The following is a 16,723-nucleotide window of genomic DNA, read 5'->3' as shown; positions in this document are numbered from 1 at the left end:
TAGTAAAATGTCGGGTATGTGGGTTAGTCTGATCCTAGAGTAAGATAAAGGGCCAGCACAACATCGAGGGCCGAAGGGCCTGTACTGTTCTATGTTATAACTACCTTCTATGCTGTTTATTATACTGACCCAGCTGTCTTGGAAACAGTTTCTTGTTGTTGTAAGAACCTGTATTGCACCCACCATTACCTCTGATATTCCCAGGGACTGCTGTCGCTCAGCTCCATCGTTGCCATGACAACAGGCCCAGCCCCTCCCCCCGGGCCGCCCGGCCGGTCTGTCCGCAGGGGATACTCTTGGCCCGCTTCGCTGTCTTGTCGGTGTTGGATGTCCGGGCCTGGGATGTCGGAAGTGAGGATGGTTGCCGGGCAGCCTGCCGGCCCCTGATCCGGGATGTTCCGTGTGTTCAGCCTGCTGCTCGCGGCCGGCCTGCTGCTGGCCTGCCTCACCGCCTACGTGCTGGAGAACTACACCGTGCAGCCGGCTCTCAGCCGGAGGCCGCACCCGCGAGATGGCCAGCCTCCTTACCCGGGCCGGGGCATGGACAACCTCTTCTGGTTCCTGCAGGTAACAAGAAAGGGTCGGCGGGCGGGCGGGCCTCCCTCCCTCACTGACAGACCGGCTCAGAGCTCTCCCCACCTCCCTCCCCTGTCGTACCTGCGGTGGTAGCAAGAGATAGACAGGGGACTTAACCTGGGTCTGCTTCAGCAGGAGTTAACACCTTTCTAAACCATCTCTCTTCTATGCACTACACCGTATGGATTAATTGCTGTGTGAGAATTGCGATATGGGGGGGGGGGGGAATTTGCCCACTTAATGAAATCTCCTTGAAATTGGACGCGAAGGGAACCTTTTTTAAACCATAACATGTCTGTGTCCCAGCACCGGCCCCCTCGCTAGGACAGGTGCAGAAGGCATCGAATGCAGTCCCCTGCCGGAGTGGAACCAATGTTGCTGTTTCCTTTCGTTTCTTCCTTTTCTTTTGAACAATGCGTTTTATGCTTCGAGACAAACTCCTGTGACAGTCAGATGTTCAAAATGATTCCCCCCCCCCCCTCCAAGAACCTCAAGTCCCTCTAAAACAGAGGCGGGAATTGTTTCACGGGGAACCTGTAGAAACCAGTGTGTTCACTCAGCAATATCTACACTGTAAACAGAATAGTCCGTTTTAAAGAAAAGTCAGCTCACCTGGAACTTTGCACTTGTTTGGGCAGTAGTCTGGACCTAGATCTTTAAGGAATTTGAAAGCTTAAAGAGTTAACCTGTATGTGGTTTTGTGATGCAAAAGAGTAGATTAATGAAATATTATGTGCAGATTCCTATCATGTATGAGCTATCATGTATCATTAAGGGTAGAATTACACACCTGGAGGCAAAGGCTGATATTCTATGTTATTTGTAAAAGAAGGTGGAGGAAGGAAGGATCAGATTTTGTTTATGCTGATTTTTATTAAACATCTCTTTTAGGAGTATTTTGTTGGTGGTGGGTTTAACTGAAAGATTTTTTTCTGCTCAGGTGTCTGACCTCCATATCAGTAGGTTTGTAGATCCCCGAAGAACCCCTGATTTTAAGACATTTTGCACAGAGACCATTGATGTAATTAAGCCAGCGATTGTCTTCGTCACAGGTAGGTAATGAAACCTAACACAAAAATGAAATTGTTTGTCAACAGATTTGTAGTTGCTGAAATATTCTAAATTGGAGACAAATCTGATAAATTCTCAGCTATATTGGAAGACCATGGACAATTATCTTAAATAGAGGATTGGTTTGAACAAGGATTTCCAAGTGGAGATTTTGTGACATTTTGAGTGGTCTATCAAATTAGCATCTTTTGTGAATAATGAATGTCAGGGTTACCAACAAAACAACACCACCAAGATTGTTGAGTGCCAATGTCAATGGAGCCTGATTTATTTTTAAGAATGAGAATACAGAATCAGTTTTATACTTCTACACTCTTCTTAAAAAAAACTTTTAATTCAGAGTTTGCTCAGGAATACAATCCTGATATGTTCTTTCAATTTTCTTTTTTTCAAACAAACAAATATGCTTTACCCTGAACTAGTGTTGAGATTTATGTTTTCAGAAGTGGGGAGAAATCAGCTGAACAGTTTGTTTATGGCAAGCTTTCCTCCAACTTGGCTTGCTCTTGGCAGATTTCCTGCAACTGGACTAGATAAAACAAGCACCTCTCCAAAGCAGTCACTGTTCAAAACAACCCCAGCAGGTTCTACAGTCAAGTAAGCATTATAACTGGCGATTTCAATATGTCATGAACTTTCAAATACTTCTTTTAAAGGACCTACTCTAGATATATCCACAAAACTTGAAATAAATTCCTTTTTCCACAAACCTTCAAGTGATACTTAATATAAAACATCTTTATAGCACCTGTGAGTTTGGAATTCATAAGAATCAGAATTCATAAGAGACACAAAAACAGAGATTGCTGGAAAAGCTCAGCAGATCTGGCAGCATAGGTAACAGAAATCAGAATTAATGTTTCGTGTCATGAAACTGGCGAAGTTCTGAGGAAAGGTCACTTGAACTTAAATGTTAACTCTGATTTCTCTACGCAGATGCTGTCAGACCTGCTGAGCTTTTTAAGCAATCTCTGTTTTTGTTTCTGATTTACAGCACCCGCAGCTCTTCTGGTTTTTATGTGATAACAAGGTCTAGGGTGTTGAGGTTGGAGTAAGGATATGGGAGAGCTCAAACCCTAAAATTGTTGAACTTGATATTAATCCCAGCAGGTTGTAGGGTTCCGAAGCAGAAAATGAAGTGCTGTTTTTCCAGCTTGTGCTGAGCTTCACTTGAGCATTATAACACACCTGAGACAGAGATGTTGGCCAGGGAACAGGGTGGAGTGTTGAAGTGGCAGGCAACTGGAAGCTCAGGGTCTTTTTAACAGACAGGACATAAGTGTTCTGTGGAGAAGTCACCCAGTCTATGCTTCATTTCTCCAATGTAGAGGGGACCTGTGAGCAGCGAATGAAGTAGATTAGATTCTGTGAAGTGCAGTAAAGCGTTCCTTCACTTGGAAGGTGTGTTTGGGCCTTGGATATTGAGGAGGGAGCAAGTAAACAAACAGGTGTTAGACATTCTGTGGTTGCAGGGGAACGTGCTATGGAGCAGTATGGGGAGTAAGGGAAGAGTGAACCCAGGGTATCCCAGAGGGAATGGTCTCTGCGGATGGGAGGGAGTATATATCTGGTGGTGGCATCTCACTAATGATCTTCTGGATGTGGATGCTGGTGGGATGGTTGATAAGGACAAAGGAAACCCTATAGCTGTTGTGGGAGGGAAGAGAGGGATAAGGGACAAAATGCTGGAGATGGGTCAGACACAACTGTTAGAGGAATTTTTGATCAGTCTTTGTCAGATGTCATACAATCCAAAGAAGATCTAGCTTTGAAGAAATCTCTTCAAATTGTGTTGGAAGTAGACATCAAGTGAAATCCCAGACAAACCTTGAGAAGAGAAGGGCAGTCTTTCCCCAGAAGAACAATAGAGCTTATTAACCGTATATGTTAAATAGACATACGACAAGCCAACACAAGAGTTGGCAGAACTATAGCAAAAAAACTCCTATTGATTAGTGACAAGGCCAAGGGAGATACAGAAAAATTCAGAAAAGAGTCACTGTGTCTTTGTGTATGCCCTAGAGAGATGAGGCAGGAGTGTTAGACTCTCTGATAAGAAATCCTACAAAACTGCTGGAAACTGAGTTTAGGGAACACTTGTTTGCTCTGAAGTTAAAATAATAGTGTATTGAGTTTGTTTTGTGTATCTTGGGAGAGATATCAGCTAAAGGAGAAGCATTTAGTCAATACGCAAAAATTCACCAGGTGTAAATAGGTAGTCGTTGTGCCAGCCTGAGCAAGAGATCGTGATGCAGAGCTGGTGGTAAATCTTCACGAGGGATTTGGTGTTTGCAAGAATATTGCTGGAATAGGAGACAGTACGAGTTTGAATTTTTTTATTGGGTGTTTGTAATTAAGTCATTCAGCCTTTTTGTACGATATAATGCAGTTCATTTTTTTCCCTTTGTTTAATGAATGATTTATTCTTTGTGTTAAAAATACACTGGTATAGACTGGTAAACTCGAGTGTTAATGACATTGTGAGTCAACCCACAGCAGGTGCACTGCAGCGGTCCAAGAAGGTAGCTCATATAGAGAACATAGAACATTACAGCCCCTTCAGCTCTCGATATTGCGCCGACCTGTGAAACCAATCTAAAGTCCATCTAACCTGCACTATTCCATTATCATCCATATGTTTAACCAATGACCATTTAAATGCCCTTAATGTTGGCGAGTTCACTACTGTTGCAGGCAGTACTTTCGCAAAAGCGATTAGGGATCAGCAGTAAATGCTGGCCAGCCAGTGATGTCCACATCCCACATTCAGATTACCCATCTGCATTTCCTGGTGCCCAGAGTGCTTTTAACAGGTCAGCATCTTTTTGAGTCAAAGATTTGATCTCACTGAAGGATAGGGGAAAAAATATGCCAGAAACAAAGAAAACTGACAACTTCCCAATGTGTCAACTGATGCTGGGGTGGCCAACTCTGGATTCTGGGGAAACTGAGAGAGCAGGGCTTTCACTGATATGCTCCAACAATCCTGCTTTTATATTTATGTTGCTTTATGTCTCACAGGGGATCTGACAGATGCCAAGACAAAGAACAGGATCGGATCTGTTCAGCACGAAATTGAATGGCAAACCTACCATACAATCCTGAAGCAATCCAGAGTCTTAGAAAAGACCAAGTGGATTGATATCAAAGGCAATCATGGTACAGTAATTACTCTGGTTAACTTTTGTCACTTGCCCTTCTGGTTATAATGCAGTAACTCAATCATTAATTCCATTATGATTGTGTCATAGAATAATTTCAACTGCGCAGGCCATGCAACATCTAATTGACACGCAAACTGTCTGCAAGTGCAATTCAGCTATTCCTGCTCCCGACCTTTACTCTGTAACTCAGCAATTTGTTTCTATCCTTTGATTATCCAATCCACTTTTGAAAACCCTGCTTCGATCTGCCTCTGTCACACTCTGCAGTGTAGTCCATATCCAACCACAGACTGTATTTTGGTCTTGTTGCTTCTAGTTCTTTTGTTATTTACCTTCAATTGGTGATGTCTGAAAGAAAGATTTACATTTATGCAGATCTCACAACCTCAAGCTATTCCAAAGAGCCCTACAGCTGCTGTAGTATAGGGAACAGTTTCCAATTTGTGTCCAGCAAAATCCCACAACAGGTGGGAAACGAAAATTGGACAATGAGAGGGATTTTTTTTCAGCGTTATTGGTTGAGGGATTGATGGTGGACAGGACACCAGGGATTTGGTTTAACATTCTGTCCAAAGGATGCCACTGCTTTCCCCCCCACCCCGCCCATGCATGCATGTTCTCTGAAATATCAGCCTAAATTAACTGTTCTAGGATTTGGAGCCCACATCCTTCTGAGGCAGTGGTGAGAGCATTGTCATTGCACTACAGCAAGGGATCTCTCATCAAAATACCATGGAAAGTCCAGTTATGACCATCTTCATTGCTTTGTCAAGTTTCCTGGTGACCACATAATTGCCATAGAGTTATGATAACACAGAAGGAGGCCTTTCGGTGCATCGTATCATGCAGTCTTCAGTAGAGAGTGTCAGTCAGTTTCATCCCACCACTCTTCCCACTTAGTCCTCAAGTGCCCTTCCATTTCCTTTTGACAACTTCCATTGTATCTGCTTCGACCGCCCTCGTAGGTAGAAAATTACAGGTCATTACCACTTAGTGTGTGTTTAAAAAAAACTTTCCTCAAGCTACCCACATGTCCTACCCAAAACCTAAATACGTGTTCACTAATTTATGGGAACAGCTTTTCTCCAAGCCAGCCATAATCTCTTGCACATTGATCAGATTTTCCTTCAAGCTCCTTTGCTCGAAAGAAAACATTCCCAGCTTCTCCAATCTAACCTTGTAGTCAAAATTCTTCATCCTGGAACCATTCTGACATATTTCCTCTACACTTACTCAAAGATCCATCCAAAGTGTAATGACCAGACTTGGATGCAGTACGCTATTGGTGGCCTAATTACTGTTTTATAAGGTTCATTTACCTTGCTGATTGTTCTATCAAAATGTCCTATCAAAGATCTATACAGAAATCTCTATGTCCCTGTGCACTTTTCTATAACTATGCCATTAAAACTCTATTGAATTTCCAATCCTTTTACAGAGGTCACCCAGAATTTGTGGCTCTGTGTATGGACTCCCCTGAGCCAAACATGGTCATATTTGGGAGGTTTGAGTTAGAAGCAGAGTAGGCCATTTGACCGTTTGAGCCTTCTCCATCGTGATCTGATTGCAACCTAATTCCATGTTTCTATCTATCCCAAAGCCTTTCACCTTCTTGCTTAACTAGAATCTATATACCCCTGCCTTATAAATATTCTAATACTCTGCTCCCACCATCTTTTGAAGAAGAGAGTTCCAAAAACTAACAACCTACTGAGACAACCACAAAAAAGGAAGTCAGTAGACCACAACACTGCTTCTTGGAAGTAACCTGAACCCCTGACACTGCCCCCTCACCGTTCAGTTCTTTTTGAAATTCCTCAATGGCTTGCCTCTTCTATTTTCTCACTCCACGGGCCTGAATTCATAATGTAGTGTATGTTGCCCAATAACCTGCTATGTCACTAGACCACATTTAAAATTATTGAAATTCTTCTATCAATCAATTTAAACAAGACAGCGTCCACTGGCAATGCAACAGTGCAGGTAGCCTTTCAATAGTGCTCATGAATCTTAGGAGCAAGTCAAATTTTAATCTTCATTTTCAAATCCGTCCATGACATTGCTCACTGTCTGATATCTCTTTCAGCCCTGTAACCCAGTGAGATCTACAAGGTTTTCCAATTCTGGGCTTTTTTACATCGCCCCACTCCCTCCAATCTATTGTTACTGCCTAAGCTCTGGAAATTCTTCTCTGAACACCTCTCCCTCTTCTGTTTTAAGATGCTTCTTCAAGTCCAACAAGCTTTTACTCGCTAAATTGGATCTGTTGTTATGTTGCATCAACCTTTGATAACACACCTGTGAAGTATTTTAGTGCATTTTACTGTATCAAACTGTTGTGTGAGTGCAAATTGTTGTTATACCCACGGTGATACAGTCTTCTTTTTCTCAATACAGATGCTTTCAACATTAAGTCACTTGACAGCATCAATAATTACTACAGGTATTGTGCTTCAAGTCTAGCTAACATTAGGTTTTCAAATGCACTGTAAGATATTGCATTGAGGTGTACAGTTTAATTCCTGGACTATGCTAAGCAGGAAAAATGCAGTCAACCTAATTCTTTGGATCACTCAGTGAAACCTGCCTTGGCTCGCCCAATGTCACCTGCCATTTGTGCTTCCACAATAGCCAGTGACTCCAGCTAACATTAATGCCATTCCTGTAGGATGCTGGGAGTTGCAGAAGCTTAGCTGCAAAGGAAATTAGATACTTGATTTTCCCCTTTTTAAAAATTCATTCGTGGGGTGTAGTTTTTATTTACACCAGTGCATCCATTATCTCTATAGCTACTTCCTTTAAAACTCTGAGATGTGTTATCACTGGACTATTAATCCAGAGATCCAGATAATGATCTGGGGACTTGAGCTTGAATCCCACTGTGGCAGATGGTGAAATTTGAATTCAATATAAATCTGGAATTACGAGTCTAATGAATCCATCCATTGGCGATTGTTGGAAATCCTATCTGGTTCACTAATGTCCTTCAGGGAAAGAAGTTGCCATCCTTCCCTGGTCTGGCCTACATGTGACTCCAGACCCACAGTAATGTGGTTGACTCTTACCTGTCCTCTGGGCAATTAGGGATGGGCAATAAATGTTAGCCAAGCCAGCCATACCTTTGTCCCATGAATGAATAAAAATAAATGCATCTATCTTGTCTGAGGACTTAGGTACTTACCCTTCCATTAGCTTCCCCAGTACCTTTCCTCTAGTCATAGTTATTGCATGTATTTCTCCACACAACTCTGCCTACAATCCCCAGCAGCCCCTTATCCTCCACTATGGAAACTAACACAAAATTCTTGTTCAATTCATGCCATTTCCTGGGTTCCCCTTATTTTTTCCTGAGTTTTATTTTCTAAAGGGCCTTAGTTTACTTTGGCCTCCCTCTTCCTTTTTATATTTTACAATTATCATCCAATTTTATATTACTTGCCTTCATAGTTATTATCTCTCTTTATACATGTTTGGGTCATCTTTTGTTGGCTTTAAAACTTTTGCAATCCTCTAGTTTACTACTAATATTTGACATATTGTGTATATTTTTCTTTCAATTTGATAATATCTGTAACTTCTTTGCTAAATCATATTTAGTTTAATCCCTATCTTGGAATCCTTTTTTGACTGGCATATGTTTTTGCTGTGAGTCGTGAACTATTTTCTTAATTGTCTGCCATTTTTCTTTAACCATCTTGTCTGCTAAACATTCTCCACAGTCCACTCCAGCCAACTCTGTCCTCATCCCTTTGTAATTACCTTTATTTAAGTTTAACGCAGTTGTTGCTGACCTAAGTTTCTCATTCTCAAACTGGATGCTAAATTCTACCAAGTTATAGACACTATTGGCTTGGCGGGTCTTACCGGAATAAAATGAGGACTGCAGATGCTGGAGACCAAAGTTGAGTGTGGTGCTGGAAAAGCACAGCAGGTCAGGCAGCATCCGAGGAGCAGGAGAATCCATGTTGCGGGCATAAGCCCTTACATTTCCAGGCAAATTCAGGACATCTAGCTCAAATATACAGTGGTGCAGTCGGTTCTGGAGCCGTGTATACACGGTTCTGGCAGGCATGTCTCTATTGCTAGTTTACATTTTGCACCTAAATACTGCACAAGTGTACATTGGGACTTCTCTGGGTCCTGATGTATAACAGCAGTGCTGTTTGTTCCTCATTCACTTGAAAGATTTGGACCATTATGACTACCTTCTATTTAGTCCTGGTCCCCTTCAGAAGGAGGAGCGTGTTTGCTATGTTTCTACTTTCTAAACCAATTCTCAGTCATTAAATCTTAACAGATTTTAAGATCTCTGGCCTGTTCAGTATTACCTGACAGGTGTTACTGCTCAATTCTTGTATCATTTGAGTAATTATTTTTGTGAATTGAGTATATTCCGAATATAATACGGAGTGCAGATCTGCCCTAAATCTGATCTAATCAAAATTCTATAAAGGTTAATGTAACTTTTCAATTCTATCTTTCTAGAAAGTAAACCAAGTGCTTTTAATAACCTTATTAATCTGCATTGCTCTTTTTGATTTTGTGTATCTGTAACGAAAGATCTCTCTGCTCCTCTACCCAACTCAGGCACTTAATTTCCAAGAATTATGTGGTCTCCTTAATCCTACCAAAGCATATTAGTTCATCCTTTTCTAGAGGAAGTGGTGGAGGCTAATACAATTGCAAAATTTAAAAGACATCTGGATGGGTATATGAATAGGAAGGGTTTGGAGGGATATGGGCTGGGTACTGGCAGGTGGGACTAATTTGGGTTGGGATAACTGGTTGGCATGGACAGGTTGGACCAAAGGGTCTGTTTCGGTGCTGTACATCTCTGACTCTATTGACCTTCGTTTACCAATTACTCAACTATTCTTGTGTTTTGACACAGTCTTCCTCAGTATTAACTAAACCATCCCCAATTTGGTAAGCTCTGCATGTTTTGAATTTAAATTCCAAACCCAGTTCCAATTTGTTTCTGAAAATACTGAACCACGATGACTCCAACAGTATCCCTAATAGAACATTGCTTCCTATCCTTTGCTACTATTGAGTAACCATTTCAAGGGCTCTACCTCTGCTTTTCATTTTGTGACTGGCTTGCTACCCAGTAAACCAGAAGACCACAAATATGAGAGCTGAATTAGGCCATGTGGCCCATCACATCTGCTCTGCCATTTGATCACGGCTGATCAGCTCGATTCTTCTCAGCCTTCTCTCCATAACTCTTGATCCCCTGACCAAACAAGAACATATCTATCTCTGTCTTAAATAGACTCGATGACTTGGCCTCCACAACCTTTTGTGGCAATGGGTTCCACAGATTCACCACCCTCATCTCAGTTCTAAAGGGTCGTCCATTCACTCTGAGGCAGTGTCCTTGCTACTAGTGGAAACATCTTCTCCACGTCCACTCTCTAATCAGACCTCTCCGTATTCTGTAAATTTCGATGAGATACCCCCTCATCCTTCTAAACTCTATTTTGTACGGCCCCAAAAGTCCTCAAAAGCTTCTCGTATGATAAGCCCTCCATCACCAGGATCATTCTTGTAAACTTCTTCTGGACCCCCCCTGAGGCCAGCACATCCTTTCTTAGATATAGGACCCAAAACTACTCTCAATATTCCAAATGCAGTCTAACTTGAGCCTTCTACAACCTCAGCAATACATCTCTGCTTTTGAATTCCAGCCCTTTTATAATGAATGCGAACATTACAATTGCCTTCCCAACAGCCAGCTGAAACTGCATGTTAAGATTAGATTCCCTACAGTGTGGAAACAGGCCCTTTGGCCCAACCAGTCTACACCGACCCTCTGAAGAGTAACCCACCCAGACCCATTTCCCTCTGACTGATGCACTTAACCTTATGGGCAGTTTAGCATGGCCAATTCACCTGAACCTGCATGTCTTTGGACTGTGGGAAGAAACCAGAACACTTGGAGGAAACCCACGCAGACACAGGGAGAACATGCAAACTCCACACAGACAGTCACCCAAGGCTGGAATCTAAGCTGGGATCCTGGTGCTGTGAGGCAGCAGTGCTAACCACTGAGCCACCGTTAACTTGAAGAGAATCCTGAACTAGTTCTCCAAGTACCTTTGTGCTTCAGATATTCGAAGCATTTCCTTTAGAAAATAGTCTGCAGCTCTATTCTTCCTACCAAAATGCATAACCTCACACTTGCCCTCATTGTATTCCATCTGCTATTTTTTTGCCCACTCCCTCAGCCTGTCCAAGTCCTTCTGCAGCTTCCCTAGTTCCTCAACATGACCTGTCCCTCCACCTATCTTTGTGTCATCTGCAAACTTAGCAACAATGCCCTCAGTTCTATTGTCCAGATTGTTAATGTATCATGCGAATAGTTGTGATCCCAACACTGACCCCTGTCGAATTTCAGTCATCACCAGATACCATCCTGAAAAATCCCTTTATTCCCACTTTCTGCCTTCTGTCAGTCAGGTAATCCTCTATTTATGGGGGTCAAGAGTGTGGTGCTGGAAAGCACAGCAGGTCAGGCAGCATCCACGAAGCAGGTGCCCTTCATTGAGAATCCTCTATTTATGCCAGTACTTTGCACCAAACACGGTGGGCTCTTATTGTATTTTGCAGCTCTTGTGCAGCATCTTGTCAAAGGCGTTCTGGAAATCCAGATAGATAATGTCCACTGGCTCTCTTTTGTCTAACTTGCTAGTAATCTCTGCAAAAATATCCAGCAGATTTGTCAGGCATGACCTTCCTTTGACAAAGCCATGCCGACTCAGCCCTATTTTACCATGTGCTTCCAAGTATACTGCAATCTCGTCCTTAATAATGGACTCTCAGATGTTACCAATGACTAAGGTGAGGTTAATCAGTCTACAATTTCCTGTCTTCTGTCTCACTCCCTCCTTAAACAGCGGTGTTACATTAATAATTTTTCAGTTCTGCAACCCTCCCTGATTCCAGTGATTCCTGAAAGATCACCACCACTGCCTCCACAATCTCCTGAGCTGTGTCCTTCAGAACTCTGGGGTGCAGTCCACCCAGTTTGGCTGATTTATCCAACTTCAGATCTTTCAACTTCCCCAGCACATTCTCCTGAGTCATGGCCATGGCACTCACTGTTGCCCCTAACTCTCTTGAAGTTCTTGAATGCTGCTGATGTCTTTTAATGTCGAAACTGAAGCAAAGTACCTATTCAGTTCCTCCACCATTTCTTTGTTCCCATTACTACTTATCCAGCCACATTTTCCAGCGATCCACTATCCACTCTCGCCCCTCTCTTATCTTTTAGATACCTTAACAAATACTCTTGCAATCTTGTGTTTTATTATTAGTTAGCTTAGTCTCATATTTCATCTTCTCCCTCTTTACTGCTTTTTTAGTTTCCTCTGCTGGTTTTTAAAGACACCCTTATTTTCCTACTTCCCACAAATCTTCTTCGCATTGTATGCTTTTCCTTTTGCTTTTATGCTGTCCTGCCTTTCTTTGTCAGCCATGGTTGCCTCTTCCTTGGGATGAATTTCTGCTGTGCCTCCTGAATTACCACCAGAAACTCCTGTCATTGCTGTTCCTTTGTCATTCCTGCTCGGCTACCCCCCCTTTCCAATCAACTCTGGCCAGCTTCTCCCTCATGTCTTCATAGATACCTTTGCTGACTTTAATACCATTACCCAGCTTCTCTTGGTCAAACTGCAGGGTGGATTCTGTCATATTATGGTCGCTGGTCCCCTAGGTGCTCCTCCACCTTAGATTTCCTAATCATGTCTGTCTCATCAGGCGGAAGTGGGTTTTGCCCAAAATGTTGATTTTCCTGCTCCGCGGATGCTGCCTGACCTGCTGTGCTTTTCCAGCACCACACTAACCATGTCTTTCTCATTACACATCACCAAGTCCAGAACTGCCTGTTCCCTAGTGGGCTCTTCTTCCACAAGCTGCTCCAAAATACTAGCTCACAGGCATTCCACAAATTCCTTTTCTTGAGATCCAGTGCCAACTTGTTTTCCCCAGTCCACCTGAATTTTGAACTACCCCCATGATTATTGTAAGCATGCCTTTCTTACATGCCTTTTCTATCTCTTGACTTATTTTATTCCCCCACATCCTGACTACTGCTAAGATGCCCATCTACAACTCCCATCAGGGTCTTTTTTTCCTTTGCAGTTCCTCAACTCGACCCACGTAGATTCTGTACCTTCTAACACTATATTACTTCTTGCTATTGATTTAACTTCATTTCTTACTAACACTTCTTACTCCTCCATGCCCATCTGCCTGTCCTTTCAATTGGACATAATCCTTGAATATTCAGTTCCCAGTCTCGATCCCCTTGCAGCCATGCCTCTGTGATACTCACAACATCACATCTGCCAATTTCAATCTGTGCTACAAACTCATTTACCTTGTTTCTGATACTGATGCATTTATGTGTAACACCCTCAGTTCCGCATTGACCCTCCCGCCCCCACCTTGTTATAGTTGTCCCCTTATCTGTTGTGACAGAAGTTAAATTCCTGAGCTTTTCAATACTCTCTACCTTATTGGCTGAGCCCTTCCCCTCCCTCCCCCTTACCGTTTTCCATGATTTTCTGCACAACATAACTCTCTCTCCTCCCCTTCCCCTATTTAGTTAAGAGCTCTTTGGATAACCTTGATTATGCGATATCCTTGGACTTTGGTCTCAGCATGATTCAGGTGGAGCCCGTCCCATTGGAACAGCTCCCTCCCTCCCCCAGTACTGGGGCTAATGTCCCATGAATTTGAACCTGTTTCTCCCACACCAGTCTTTGAGTCACATGTTCATCTCTAATCTTGGTGACTGTGTCAGTGTGTTCATGGCTCAGGTAGTAATCTGGAGATTATTGCCTTTATTTGTTCTGCTTTTTAATTTAGCCCCTGGCTGCTCAGCAAACACTTTTTCTTCTTTCTACCTATTATTGTTGGTGCCTATGTGCACCAAAACAACTGTATCTTTCCCCTCCTTCTCCTCTGTAGCCTAGATGAGATATCCTGAACCTGGGCACTCGGCAGGGAACACAGTTTTTGAGACTTTCAATCGTGGTCATCTGTGGGTCAGTTTACACCAAATGAATGGCACTGATTAAGTAGGTAACTCATCATCCCTGTCTCCTGGACAATTAGGGATTGGCAAAAAGTGCTCGCCCAGATAACAACATCCACACCCTGTGAAGGAGTATAAAAAATGTTCAGCTTCAGCCAAAAGCTTTGTAGATGTATAACCTTAACACTCTATATGTTTTTTTTAAAGAATTCAGCGAAGTTGTTCCAATCAATTCCACCAACAAACTTTTTGTTTGTATTGTAGCTTTATCTAAGTGTGCAACCCTTTAAATGTTTTGTGTGGCTATGCATGTTTTTTCACTAAAACGGGCCAATTGTGTGCAGTTTGTATGGAGGCTTTGGGGTTTCTTTGAAGCTGCGCAGCTCAGAGGAAACATCACTGGCTACGAGACTGAAAAATTACCTCGACGTGCTTTTCTATTATCTCTTTGTGTGCTGATTCCATTAACCATGGATATCAAGTTTATTGAAACTGGATTTGTTCGATCTCCAATAAATAGTTGAATCATTTCAGGCAAAATGTTTTAACTTCTGACTCAATTCAGATTAGAAGTGAAAACTAAAGAAGACAAGGCTACAATGGGGATTAAAAAAACTACTTAATTGAAACTGAATAAAAACTTGTGATTTTGAACTGGTATTGATGATTTTACAGGAAATATTCTGCCCATCGTCAGGATGGATCCTTTCATTATCTACATCAGACTCACTTTGGAAATTACTCCTTCATCTGTGTTGATGCCACCCTGAGTCCTGGTCCCAAAAGACCACTCAATTTCTTTGGTGTCTTGCAGCAGGTAGGAAGACGATTACTTGCATTATAGAGAGTTAGAGCTTTCTTTTAAATTTTTGTGGGTGGCTGGATGACAAACTTATTGAGCAATTAGGGCAGAGCAATAGTGATTTGCCACTTGAAAAGGCAGTTCAGTGTCAGGCAGGTTGGTGTGGGACAAGTGTCACATAATGTTTGATCGGATACGGAAGAAAGTTTTTTTCACCCACAGGATTTTAGTGAATCAGCTGGGGATTTTTTTAAAATAACAGTCCCGTTGCTGTGTGCTTGGCTAATTAGTTTTGACTTTGACACTACCTGTTTGCCTCCAGATCCTCAAAGTGAATTTAAATTCGCAAATTGCCAGAGTTGAATTTGCATCCGTGTTCTATTAAGTGTACAGGAACAAAACTAATATGTTACTGTACTTGATTAGGCTCTTTGCATCCAGTCAGGTCGTTATGTTCCTATTGTTGGCAATGCTTCCTGCCTGTCTTTTATTCTAGCCAATATTATCCCTCAAAACATCTAAAAAGACAGTTTATCTGGTTGTTGATCTCATTACTGTTTGACAAGCTATGTATGCTTACTGCTGGAAAAGCGCAGCAGGTCAGGCAGCATCCAAGGAGCAGGAGAATCGACGTTTCGGGCATAAGCCCTTCTTCAGGATTCCTGAAGAAGGACTTATGCCCGAAACGTCGATTTTCCTGCTCCTTGGATGCTGCCGACCTGCTGTGCTTTTTCAACAACACATTTTTCAGCTCTGATCTCCAGCATCTGCAGTCCTCACTTTCTCCTATGTGTGCTTACTGCTTGCCACTTTTCCTTAAATTACAGCAGTGACACTACTAAAGCAACAGATCATATAAAGTCAACGGAGGTGTCCAAAACAAATGCAAATTCTGTTTTCTTTTAGGTGCATAGCTACCGACAGTATAGATTACTCCAGTGGATAGAGTGTGCAAAGAGTGCAGCTATCCTAATTTAACACAGCAGCATTCATTGCAGGAATACAATCTGCTGTGTCTAAAGTGGGGTCCAGTGAGGTGAGAAGAACACTGCTGGAAAATGGGGCTGAAGGATGGCTGGAGGATCAGGGAGTGTGTGGGAGGTAATGAGCTACAACAAACTATACTAAATATGTCATTTACTTTGCAGAATAAAATGGGTGAATTGTCAAAGCTAGCATCTGAAACTGTCAACAGCAATCACACCATTTGGCTTGGCCATTACACCACCTCCACTATCATTTCTGCCTCTCCTGGCATACAGCAACTCATGAGGTGAGGGATTTCTTTTTACTTTTCAAACAACATGGCTGATATGGAAATATAGAACAGCAGAGGGTCTTACTATGATTGGGTACTGGTAGGTTGTGGTGATGACCGGAGCGGGTGGGTGATTATGGTGTATGCATGCAAATTATTTTGTGACTGTGAGATCTTGATCCATAGGTGACGCCAATATATTTGGTATTTACGTCCCCAAGTCTCCTGTTTGGTGGTCATCAATTTAGCTTGTTCTTGATTGTGCATGGTATCATCCCCACGTGAGCTGCAGTATACTGGCATTGAGATTCTAGTGTGGGAAACAGACATCATCTGGCTCCCTCCATATTGATCCTGACAGTCATCTTTAACAGTGCTGTGTGTTGGAATGTACACTTGGTTTCTAAAAAAAAATTCATCACACTTGATTTGAAATATATAATTGACGCAATGCTCACAGATTTCTTTGGGGAGAAAGTTCCAGATTATTGTCAATTTTTGTGCAAAGCAGTGATACCTCTGAATGGTCTGCCTCCACTGATGTCAGGTTAGGCCGAATTCTTCCACCAGAGATAGTAATTACTTTCTGTCTACTCAATCAAAACCTTTAACTCCATAAAGAAGCCCCTTCTTCTTCCACATTAAAACAAGTAAACGCTCAATCTATCCTCTGTCATATTTTTAGTGAATTTGGAAATTTTGGTATCTAAAACAAAAGTGTTCTGTGGATATTTTTCAGGCTGGAGAAGGCTTTAGAGCAGTTCCTTGGAAGTAGTTATTTGGATCCTTGCATTTCCTGATAACATTAA

At 42.2% G+C, this 16,723-nt stretch overlaps 1 protein-coding gene across 3 annotated transcripts in view; it reads left to right on the top strand.

The window, feature by feature from the left end:
* Window positions 1-253: 253 nt before the first annotated feature.
* The window catches only part of tmem62 (transmembrane protein 62), a 75,389-nt gene continuing 58,919 nt past the window's right edge, over window positions 254-16,723 (top strand). Inside the window, exons 1-6 of one of the 3 annotated variants that reach the window (XM_060828667.1) lie at window positions 293-567; window positions 1,517-1,628; window positions 4,669-4,806; window positions 7,209-7,254; window positions 14,530-14,671; window positions 15,805-15,929. In XM_060828667.1, the coding sequence (XP_060684650.1) occupies window positions 394-567; window positions 1,517-1,628; window positions 4,669-4,806; window positions 7,209-7,254; window positions 14,530-14,671; window positions 15,805-15,929 (737 nt within the window). In that variant the 5' untranslated portion in view covers window positions 293-393. Of the gene's footprint in view, window positions 568-1,516; window positions 1,629-2,182; window positions 2,245-4,668; window positions 4,807-7,208; window positions 7,255-14,529; window positions 14,672-15,804; window positions 15,930-16,723 lie in introns of those variants that run through there. The other 2 variants (XM_060828668.1, XM_060828669.1) reach the window with 2 other exon arrangements.

Source organism: Hemiscyllium ocellatum, chromosome 8 (genome assembly GCF_020745735.1).
Source record: "Hemiscyllium ocellatum isolate sHemOce1 chromosome 8, sHemOce1.pat.X.cur, whole genome shotgun sequence".
NCBI classification, from domain to species: Eukaryota; Metazoa; Chordata; class Chondrichthyes; order Orectolobiformes; family Hemiscylliidae; genus Hemiscyllium; species Hemiscyllium ocellatum.
This window is presented reverse-complemented; position numbering and strand designations above follow the sequence as displayed.